Below are 11,927 nucleotides of genomic sequence, written 5' to 3'. Positions count from 1 at the left end.
TGATCGTGTTAATGTGATTGCTCCCTCTAGTGTTCAGCATTTCAACTTGCAGGTGTCTGCCGCACCTGTCCCCGCATGCCTCCAAGTCATTTTCTTTACGGACTGCGAGCACGTCAATTATAATGAACTGGTAGGCTATTAGTGGTCCATCTTCTGGTCAATCAATGACACCATTCGTAGACGCCCACGGCCTGTGTAAATATCTAATGCTGAATCAGTCTTACTGTTTATTTTTCAATGACATAAAAGGTCAATATGGCCCTGACCTCCTTCATTAGCAGTGCTGGGCAAGTTACTCAGAAATTTTAATATATTACTAGTTACTAGGCATAGGCTACTCATTACTGTGGGAATCAATGCTTTCACTACCACCTCCTTCACCCCCAAACACAGGAGTCTCTCCCGACTTTTTAACTAATATCATATTCATAACAGCAGCAAGCAGTGTGTTTTTTTACAAAACATATAGGCCTGTTTATTTACGCCACCGGCTGAAAAAAAATAAAGCAAGCAAATCCCAACTTTTGAACAGCTGTTTTTCAGCACATGTAGCATTTATAAAAGCAGTAGGTTACGTTGACGCCACTCTCTCCCGACGGGTCCAAGCATCAGAGACAATAGCGGCCGGAGTTTCTTTCGCGGTTGAAAGCTATTTGCTGGTCGAGTTTACAATAGACGACAATGTTCTTTGAATCTTAGACTTTGACACAATATGGCAGTAGCTACTTACAGCTGTGGAAAGAACGCGTCTCTCCCTTGTTCTCCTTTCTTCCTTTAGTTTTTGACATGACATAAGGTCCGGTACCGCTGTGTACAGTCGCGCATTCACGTCAAGACGGTACGTTCAGTAACGCAGTAATGCAGCGTTACTTGGATTAGTAGCCTACCTGTAATAATATTACTGTTTTAGAAAAGTAATTAGTTGCACTAGTTACTGGGAAAAGTAATAATGTTACTGCCCAACACTGTTCATTAGTGATGAAGTGGACTGGTTGGGAGCAGATACAGGATTGATGACTGCATGGCTTTGGCTCATCTATTAATTGAAACTACATTAGAAATAGAATAGAAATAGAAACTTAGGACTGTTCGATTGTTTGCAAAAGCTTTGAACTACTGTATATTGATATGTCATTTAGAGAAAAAGTAAGGCCTTGGTGCATGCACTTGATATTTACTTGATATGAACAACCCCCTGTTATTTGTTTCCCTTGCTGAGTATGTTGAGTTTGTGTGTATTTGTGACATAGGTGCTTCTGGTGTCTTATCAAAACATTTAATTTTACTTTATGACTGAAACTACAAGTTGATGATGTGATCCCCCAACAGACACTTTCCTAACTCTTTCAGGTTGCTCCACATTGCTAGTTTTAGTGTTCATCAAGTCATTGAGCTGCGGTGTATTCAAAAGCTGAATGACAAAAGTGATGGATTCACGAAAGGTTCTTGGATGTGAGACACTAGACGTCAGCAGGCTCCTAAGTCAGCCTGAAGTCATGCAAAGCAGTCTGGAGCTTTTACGAGACCCTTGTGAGCCAAATTCATTCAGGGCCAGCCAGCTCATTTCCCTAAAGCTTGACAAGCACAATGCTTGCTCCTCTGGCAGAGGTATGAGATGTGATTTCCTTGATGCACAAAGCAGACCACAGTGACTTAGGAGGTGTTGGGTAGTTGGCTTGGCCGCAGTGATGGATGTTCTTTCATCTCCAAATTAGGTCCAAGGCCAAGATTGAGGTTCTCATCTCTGGCTATAATGCACTCAGAGACACACTCCCGTGTATCTATTTAAAGAAGCAATTAATGTAAAAGAAAAATACTTGCAAGTGCCAAAAAACATCTGGTCTCTCATATCCAACAGGCTGATTGATAACATCCTCTCTCTGTTTGATTTGCCCATGTCAGAGTGATGTAGGGTTACTGGCCTCGCCTACAACATCAGATCACCGTATTTCACTCAGACACTCCATGGTCCCTGTGGAAAGGTGGCCTATTGATGAAATCCACAATGACTAGCTATTGATTTAGTACGCAAGGGACGGACTGGCCCCTCCTCCTGGCCCCTGAAAGGATAAATATATTGACAGGATGGACCCATGGCAGTGGATCTCTTGCCTTGCTTGAGGGAGTGCTCAGTGTGCCGCATTAGTTTGGGACCAAACAATGAATACTATGGATAGGGTTACAGTTGTGAACTACTGCTTAGGACTCCTGGGTTTGCTACTACTGCAGGGAGTGCTAGATGTGGAGGGAAGGAGCATATTTAACCCAGGTAGGTGTGCAAAAAGTGTATGTTTTAGATCTTTATACAATGAAAATGCTGCTGAGGACGCAACTACTGCACCCCTTAAATTGGAGCCACTGTTAGTCTAATGGTTCAGTTGGTCAAGAGATGATGCCTGACTATGACGTGAGATGGATGTAAGTTCACTTTCTGTTTCTGTTTTGTTATATTCATGGTGCTTAAAGTTGCGTTTTTGATTTATTTTGCATATGCAGGAAACCATGTTTTTAATCCAAAAGAAGACACAGATGCCCAGAGCAAGATTCTGGCACTGTTACTACACAAGAGCTTAGTTCCTGTGGAAAAGGATGATCCTCTAGGTGAGACATAAAATGGTGAAACTAATATAACTCACTCAATCGCATTCTTGCTGTGACGGTGACGGTTTTCCCATCTGCAGGTCTTGAGCTGGCCAATAAACTGGCTGAATTAGAGGAGGTAAGGATATTTACAGATTCACCTTGAAGCAACTTTGGGGGAAATGTGTGTTAGGCAGAAAATCATGATTTATTACAGGTGAAATATATGGCGGAATGTAGGCATCTTATTGCAATTTATTAAAACAAATGTGAATCAACTGTAAGTAGATAGGAGGTTCTGAATGAAAACAGATGGTGTACTGATACTGAGATGACAGCTACCTGTCTTGGTGTGTTTAATAAGTCTGATCTCTGTTTGTAGCTTCAGGCGCTGAAGGAGGACCTGGAGCTGGAGAGGGAGATCACAGCCAATTTGGCAGAAGGCAAATCCATAACTAGGAAGAGGGGTGAACGTAAGTTAAATTCAGTACTTCTGATTTAATGTGTATCTTACAAACTGGATAATGTTTGTATTTAATTACAAGCATTAAAGTATTAATATTCTGCATGAACAATGTAATTCTACAAGTCTTTATCTCTTTCCATCTGCAGCTTGCTTCTGGAAGTACTGTGTCTGACATGGATGCAAGAGGGGGAGGACCGCTGTGAAATCTTGCTGCAAAGCCCAACATAGCCTTAAGACTCAAAACACCAGTAATATAATTACACTGTATTTATCCTAGCAATATAGTGTTGTACCATAAACCACAAAGTCACCAATAAATCTTTGATTTCCAATGCACCCAGGTGCTCTCATGAGAGATCTAAGGAATGCGGCTGTACATCTTTAATCTGTAAATAAGCAGCTACTCACTGGAAATACTTGAGGGTCAGACATGACGAAATGTACTTGACTGCAAAGATATATCATTCTTTTAGCAGGGATTTTATTTGCCTACTGCTTGTGTTTATGTCGCTCTCTTGTGGCAGAATTGGGCATAACATTTTTTTGTTCAACTGCCAAATAACATTTCATCTGTCACCGCTTTTAGGAATGCACTTCTGTTCATTTTACAAAATAAATAAAATAATAATGTGAATATGTCCTTTTTTAGAGGTTTGAATTTTTTTTGCATTACTTTTCTGTTACTTTACTGCATAGAAGTTTCCAAGTGAAAGAATGTGGCACATGGTGCTGATCTGCGGTGACAGGTGAATTACTGCACAGTGAAGTTTGTTTGGATCTTTTGGAGGAGGGTGACACAGCTGAGTTACAGTCTTGGTCTAAATAATGGGAGAGGTGTTGTGAATATATCTGACTCATGCAGAGCACGGTGAACACATGAGGTTTCAGGGAAACCAGTCTGAGCGTGACGCTGAGCTGCCCATCACAGCATCAAAGAAAGTGTCGACTCTCACTTAGATTCTTTTGGGTGAGTCATTTGCATTTCAAATGTCCAAACTTTTCTTTTTTTATATAAAAAATTTAAGGGAAAGAAGCAAATAACTAATTCCATGGCGCAATAGATTGTTCTGTGGTGGTAACTTTTCTGTTACCACTTTGTATTTTTCAATCATTCAGTATTATTAATAATTTTTTCATGAACACTTATAGTTTATTTGTTTTGGCACTGTATCTGCTCTTATGGTCTAAGATAATTCAATTCAATTCAATTCCATTCAATTTTATTTATATAGTGCTAAATCACAACAACAGCTATCTCACAGCGCTTTTCATAAAAGAGCAGGTCTAGACCATACTCTGTGATGCTATTTACAGAAGCCCAACAATTCCCACCAAGAGCAAGCACTAGACGACAGAGGCAAGGAAAAACTTCATTTTAAGAGGCAGAAACCTCGAGCAGAACCATGGCTCAGGGTAGGCGGCCATCTGCCTCGACCGGTTGGGGGTGAAGGAGAGAGATAGAGAGAGAGAGGAAGAGGGAGGGAGGGACAGAGAGGGCTGGCAGGAGAGAGAGAGAGAGAGAGACAGAGAGAGAGAGGAGGGAGAGACAGAGAGACAGAGACAGAGAGAGAGAGAGGAGGGAGGCAGCCTACACAATATACACACAGAGGTACAGACAGTAAAGGTGATGTTGCTATAGACTAAATAAAAAATGGTATAGATATTTATAGTAGTGTTAATGATAATAATCGTAATGTTAATGTTTATAATAACAATAATAACAATAGGACTAGTAACAATAGTTGTTGTAGCAGAGGGTGTCGAGCAGGAACACAGGGGCAGCAGGTGACTCGCAACCACAGATCCAGACTCCACAGCTCCAGAGCCAGAAACACCTGCAGGAAGTGATAGGAGGAGAGAGGAGAGAGACGAGAAAGCACATGACTACCGACCGGAAAGGGGAGAAGTTGTGTTAGTAACATGCAATAATGGGATGAGGTTGCATACAGAGGGAGAGAAAGTATAGGAGAGAGGACCTCAGTGCATCATGGGAAGTCCCCCGGCAGTCTAGGCCTATAGCAGCATAACTAAGGGATGGTTCAGGACTCACCTGAGCCAGCCCTAACTATAAGCTTTATCAAAGAGGAAAGTCTTAAGCCTACTCTTAAATGTGGAGATGGTGTCTACCTCCTGAACCCAAACTGGAACCTGGTTCCACTGGAGAGGAGCTTGATAGCTGAGCGCTCTGGCTCCCAAGTAACCCTGCATTCTGGGAGCGCAGTGCTCTGGTCGGGTAGTAAGGTACTATGAGCTCTTTAAGATAAGATGGTGCCTGACCATTAAGAGCTTTGTATGTGAGAAGAATGATTTTAATTATTTTATTATTATTATTCTATTCTGGATTTTACTGGAAGCCAATGCAGAGAAGCTAAGACAGGAGAAATGTGATCTATTTTCCTGGCAAGTGAAGAGACAGAAAACTTAAAAAGACAAAAACTTAATAAAATGAACCAGCAATCACTTGTAATTTACTCCAATTTAAGTTAAAAATTCAGTTTTGTTTTGCACATTGCTGACATTACTTTATCCCTAAATCCAAGGGGTTGCAAGCTGACTCAACATGCATCATGCATCTACAATGTTTGGACAAACATCATGACTAGGCTTTTTTGTAAAGCTGGAGTAACAAAGCAGCACGTCATCACTGTCTGGTATTCAGTTTAACTATGACTGTTAGTGAGAGGCCAATTGAATCACAAAGTAGAACAGTTTCTTTCTCTCTCTGTCTTACAGTCATGCAATGTTGAGAGGCGAGGAAGTGCTAGTTGTCAAATCTATTCAAATCTGAAACAAAGTGTCATCTTTAGGAGTTTCATTTCTTTACCCCTATGTTGTTTTGTCACAACACAGGCATCAGACACAAAATACCCAAACTGACTTGATACAGAAATTAATGTTATCTGTTTCCTTTCAGTCCAAAAACTGGAGTGCAGGATGGGGTCAGACCATCCTGTCAAGATAAGTCACCAGGAAATGAACCAGCATCCTCTGTATTACTCATATGATAGTAGTAAAACATATAGCATTGTGTCAAGTAGAGTTTTTATTATGTCAAAGGCAGCCGGAGATGAGAAATAAAAACTCCCAACTCCAAAAAAGGAAAATAAAACAGAAGAAACCACGTGAAAAGAAATCCAAAGATGTTAGTAAAAGCACACACAAGAAAAAAAAGGGATAATAATCCTATAATAAGATTACAATGGGTCCGCTATCAATTTAGAAATTTCAACATTAAAACATCCAGTAAAATAAGTCCAACGAATGGGCCCAGCAGAAGAGTAAGCCTAATGAAATAAGTAATTCCAGTATCAACATATTTGGAAGACCACAGTAGGTGAGATCGGGGGTTGGGGCAATGTGTGGGAAACATGAAGGCTGTGTAGTGTGCAGTGGTGGAATGTACATGTACTGTAAATTTAAGGTACTTGAAAATGCATCGCCACAAAGCTGAAAACAGGGCTGTTTTCTGAGCTCATGAAAAGTTAACTTTTTAGAGATGGCTGGTTCTCACAGGACAGCAACGCTACAAACATCTGATGTCACAGAATATGATGCACTGCTGTAGATTAATAAGTTACCCAATAAAACCCAATAGTATACTGTATAAGGTAGTTGAAGTTAGCACAGCCTTAAGCATCTACAGCAGTAAAATGCAACATACACATTAATGCAGCAGTAATATTAATCCAAAAACATCATGTAAAATAGTAAAACAGGGACTATTATTTTCTGCAGAATGAGTACCTTTACTTTTCAAACTTTAATTTTGTTAATAATACTAACTTTTACTTAAGTAAGGTTTTGAAATTGAAAGTAGAACTTTTTCTTGTTGTGGAGACTTTTGACATTGTGGAATTAATAGCTTTACTTATGTAAAGGATCTGAATATAAATTCTACCACTGGTAGTGTAAGAGATGACTTTTGGGCGGGCATTTTGGTGGAGCAGAGAGCAGGATATATTGATAGAGACAGTGCCCAGCTCTTCAAGATAGCTCTCGAGAGAAAAGAAGAACAGAGCACAGAGCACAGCAACATAATCATGACAATGATGGATTCATACTTCAGAGGTTGGTAGAATGTTTAACTTGTTTTGTTTTTTTTTCAAGTCAGGTTTGGTCTATTTATTGTAAATTATTTATTTTCTGTTAAGAAAGCATATATATTTAATTATTCTTTAAGAACTATGTCAAGAACCGAATTCAAGATTTGCATTAAAAACTGACTTCAATAATTCAAGTGGCCTTTTGGATAAACAGTGATCACACTGTTATTTGGGGTGATATTAATGAGAGGTATTTAGATTTAATCTCATGTGTCTTTATTTTATATGTGCAGGCACTTTGTGGATGATACTCTTCCTCTTCACATTGCCACACCTCACCTACAACATGTCCTGCCCAGGCAACTGCGTGTGTACTTCTAAGGGTGCTGTCATGTGTGTCGGCCACACCATCACAGATATACCAAAGCCACTGCCTGTTCATACGTACCAGCTGCAGTTGAATGATACAAACATGAACGTCATAAACGAGCAGAGCTTGGCAAACTTGGACCTCCTGTTGCGTGTCAGCCTGACACACAGCCATCTACACACCATCCATCCCAGGGCCTTCCACATTGCTCCCCAGCTCAAGTCTGTAAAACTGTCATCCAATGATCTCTCTACCCTTCCTGCTCGGGTTTTCAGTCCACTGACCACTCTGGAGGAGCTGCATTTAAATGGGAACCAGTTGGAGACCATAGGTTTGGATATGTTTAAAGGGCTTGTCGAGTTGCTGATTCTGGACCTGAGCTGGAACAAACTGAGTAGTCCTGCTTCAGATGTTTTCAATGGACTGACCAACCTCAACTTTCTGAACCTTGGCAGGAACTCCATAAAGAAGCTTCCATCTACCATCTTTCGCTCTTTGACTAAACTTCGCCAACTCTTGATGTATAACAACGAGCTAGAGGTGCTAGAAGCTGGGATTTTTGATGGACTTGTAAACCTTGAGGAGCTAAAAATACACCATAACCAGATTAAGAGCCTTCCACCTCAGGTGTTCTGGTCACTGAGGAACCTGAAGATCCTCACCCTGTCCTCCAACCGACTTCAGGCTATCCCAGAAAAGAGCTTCTACCACATGCCCAAGCTGACCAAGCTTACTATTTACAACAACCCGCTGTTATCTCTACCGGACCAGCTAATGGGTCAAATGCCTGACATGAGAGAATTGTATCTTTATGGCACTAACCTCACCACTGTGCCTGGAAATTTGTTCGCTAACATGTCTGGACTCCTGAGTCTTAACTTCCATTTAAATGACAAGCTGAATGAGTTGCCTTCAGACCTCTTCTGCTGCCTTCCCAACCTTGAGAAGCTCTCCTTGAAATTCAATGACCTCCGTTATCTACACCCTCAGTTGTTCTCCAAACTAACCACACTGACCATATTGATTCTTAATAACAATAAGCTTGAGAGCCTAGCAGAAAACATCTTTCAGGGCCTTGGAGAGCTTTTCTCAATTGATTTGAAGAATAACCACCTCAAGAATCTCCCAGGAGATAGTTTCTTGTCAAATACACGTTTGAGGTCTCTTACTCTGAGTGGCAACCCCTGGGACTGTACTTGTAGTATCACAGGTATTGCAAAATGGATACGATACAATGAGCATGTGGTTCTTGACAGAGATGATGCGCTATGTCATAGTCCAAAGTACCAACTGCTCCGTACCATTGGCTCATTGCGTGAAGAGGAGTTCAACTTTTGTGATGCTACAACGGTCAACAGTTATTTTCCTACACAGAGTGACTTGCATGCGTCAGCGAAGCCATTCCACACTATTTCAACCAGCGGACAAACATCGGTTGTAGCTTCAACAACCATACCACCCACAGCAACATCAACCACCACTCAAGGAGCTACCCAACAAGTCATCATCCTAACAACCACTCCAACTACAAAACCACCTGCCTTACACACCAAGATCCTATCAACATCTCTCCAAACTCTCACCACCACCCCACCTGACGAAGAGTTCCTTCTCGCTACTGAGACTCCCTCAACATTATACATGTCACCTCCATTCTATGACAAATTGGTGATTGAACAGGGGCCCGAGTTTGTTCACCACAACCTTCACAGGGGCTGGGTGTATGTGTGGTTTCTGCCCTCGGACACGACCTTGGCTGGGCTCCTCATGTTTAGCCACATCCTCCTAGTGGCTGCAGGCTTGTTCCTTATTGTTGCTGCCATGTATAGCATGTATCGCCTCAGCAAGACCATGGATGAGCTAAAGGCTGAGCATGCGCATAATACAGGATAACAAAACGTGTCATCAGGCCTGGTGCACAAGATGCCAAGGTAAACTGTCCATTTCTCGAGGTTGCAGTTTATAAACGATCATCTTCAAGTGTTACTTTAGGACAGTCAGATAGATTTAAAATACTGTGGCAACATTAAAGTAGAATGTATTTTAAGATAGCAAAAGGTTACTGTAAGCTAGTAGTATTTTAGATTATATAAGTACAGTACATAATAACAGCATGTAAGCTTAAAAAACAGAGCTATGCTGATGTCAGTCAAAAAATATTATCAATTCATGACATTATATAATGTATGCAGGACTGTAAGAATTGGTTGATTATTCAGTTAGTCAGTTGGGGGGAAACAATAAATCAGCAACCATTTTGAGAACTGAACAGCAAAAATGCCAAATATTTACTTGCTCCAGCTTTCTTTCTTCTTATACAGCAGTGAATCTTTGGATTTTGGAGTTTTTAACTACTTATTCATTTTTTATGGACCAAACAATTATTCTGTTGATCAGGAAATCATTGAGCAGATTGATCAATTCGGAAAATAATAATTTTTAAGTAAACCTAGGAAATAAAACTTCTGTCTCTGCTATCTCGTTGTCTTCTGGTTGCATTCCAAATGTTATTCACAGTAATGTCTAACAGTATGTGTAAGAATTTTTATTTTTCTGTTCTTCCGTCATGACAGCAAAGCCTACAGAGTTAAGCTGTCTGAAGCAAAACCAAGCAACAGCAGAACAATAGTAATCACAAGTGATCTGTTTCTCTCTAGTGGTGAAAGATTCAAACTGCATGAAGAGGCGACATCACAGCTTAAAAACATTGTTTACTCTGTATCTTTTGAGTTATCAGTCAATTGATTTCTGAATAAATTGTATTATGTGTGAATGCCTTTTTTCCTTTTTCCTCCCAGATATGAAATGCTTGTTTGTAGTTTCATGCAGCTGAGACATGTAAAATGTCATGTCATGATGATGTTTTTCCTGCCTCTCCCACTAGTAATTAGGCGTGTTGTTTTTTTTTTCTTTTTACATCTGTTATCTGTTTGCATCTGACATGTTACAGTGTAATAATGAGAACCAAGACCTATAGTATCACAATCATGATGAAGATGGTTAATGGGTCATACAGTCAGGAATATCTAAATCTGTTTGTCTTATTCTTTACTTCTCTCTACGTCCACATTATCTTCAAACCAGTAATATTAAAAGTTATTAAAGTATATTTAAGAAATCGTACTTTTATTTAGCTTGGTCCAGCACTGTAGTGTATTTTCTGGCCTACTCCTATGGTCACACTGAAAATACACACTAATAAACCCATGTCTACACATATTGTGAGGTGTTGTTCCACAAAGCAGTGCCAGGGCACCAATCATATTTGGGACAAGTGCTTCTGTAAATATCTCTTTTCTTAGGTTCTTAAGTGGATTTCACCTCACCCTTAAATGGGAATGAGGGAGAAATGTGCTTTCCCAAAATGAATCACATCTTGGATACTGGGAAAATTCCGCCATAATCTCCCAACAGCAGTCAAAACAGGAAACTCCAGCCCAGTCATTGTACAGACTTCTTTTGGTCAGACAGCAAAATGCTGGTTGAGATGACTCTTTTTTTTGCAAAACACTGCCCCTGTAATTTCACAAGACATTATGAAACAAAACCAACATACACAGTGTTTCTATTCCTGTTTTTGAAGTGGTCCAAGATCACTTGCAACATAACTTACAATATAGTCTCAAAAATATGGTAGCTCTTTAATTTTATCCTAGAATTTTTATACAACTGTTTTAGCACAAGAACTTTTTATCAATAAAGCTCAAACAACTAAAGTTACATGTTTAACCAGTTGTGTTGATAATTACACACTGGACTAATGATGCCATTTAACGTTGTTGTGGAGGCAAAATAACAGAGAATGTTCAATTCAAAGCTTTTAAACCTTCACAAAATGACAGCGGATGCCACAAATTCCACGAGAAGTGATTGGACTTTTAAAATGAACAGCAAACAAAAGAGGATGAATTGGTGAACAGCACCCAAGTTCATTACTATGGCAACGGGTGATTAGGCCCTTCCAGTACGCTGAGCTCACACAACAGTGAGCATACACACTCCACCCCCCCCCCCCCCCCCCACACACACACACACACACAGACGATGAGAGAAAGGGTGAGCATGGGGAGAGGAAATCCTAATGCAGGCGTCACAAGGAATATTCAACCACAGTGGAAAACATCACTCTTATCCAACCTCCAACTTGTTTGCAGGATGAAGCGATAATCCTCTTAAATCTAATAATTTACTGTAGACAGCATTTTGACATTAACAAAGTTTTGGCCAAACATTTTGCCCAAGACAGCTACATCATTGTAATAGGATTGGTCTGCAATTGGTCTAACTAAATGGGGCTGTTTTGTCATAAAGCTGAGTTATGAGTTTAGCCATGCCTGATTTAGCTATGTAATTATACAAATCTTTAGGGGGAAATATACATTTAGTTTAACATATAAAATATAAATTTAATATATAAATATACATTTAATTACTTAGTTTGAGGCAGTAACTGTTACTCACACTTTTG

The 11,927-nt window shown here is 40.1% G+C and overlaps 2 protein-coding genes across 2 annotated transcripts; both read left to right on the top strand.

The window, feature by feature from the left end:
* The first annotated feature begins 2,045 nt into the window (after positions 1 to 2,045).
* Positions 2,046 to 3,551, top strand: uts2d (urotensin 2 domain containing). Its single transcript, XM_046049681.1, has 5 exons — positions 2,046 to 2,269; positions 2,497 to 2,601; positions 2,682 to 2,719; positions 2,963 to 3,053; positions 3,193 to 3,551. The coding sequence occupies exons 1-5, from the start codon at positions 2,161 to 2,163 to the stop codon at positions 3,216 to 3,218; spliced, it is 369 nt and encodes a 122-aa protein (XP_045905637.1). The 5' UTR covers positions 2,046 to 2,160; the 3' UTR covers positions 3,219 to 3,551.
* Positions 3,552 to 7,435: 3,884 nt separating this feature from the next.
* On the top strand, positions 7,436 to 10,228 carry LOC123971289 (platelet glycoprotein V). Its single transcript, XM_046050007.1, has 2 exons — positions 7,436 to 9,390; positions 10,117 to 10,228. Exon 1 carries the CDS (start codon positions 7,436 to 7,438, stop codon positions 9,350 to 9,352), a length of 1,917 nt encoding a protein of 638 aa, XP_045905963.1. The 3' UTR covers positions 9,353 to 9,390; positions 10,117 to 10,228.
* The last annotated feature ends 1,699 nt before the right edge of the window (positions 10,229 to 11,927 follow it).

This window comes from Micropterus dolomieu, linkage group LG05 (genome assembly GCF_021292245.1).
Source record: "Micropterus dolomieu isolate WLL.071019.BEF.003 ecotype Adirondacks linkage group LG05, ASM2129224v1, whole genome shotgun sequence".
Classification (NCBI taxonomy): Eukaryota; Metazoa; Chordata; class Actinopteri; order Centrarchiformes; family Centrarchidae; genus Micropterus; species Micropterus dolomieu.
The sequence above is the reverse complement of the archived record's forward strand: the minus strand, read 5'-3'. Positions and strand labels throughout refer to the sequence as shown.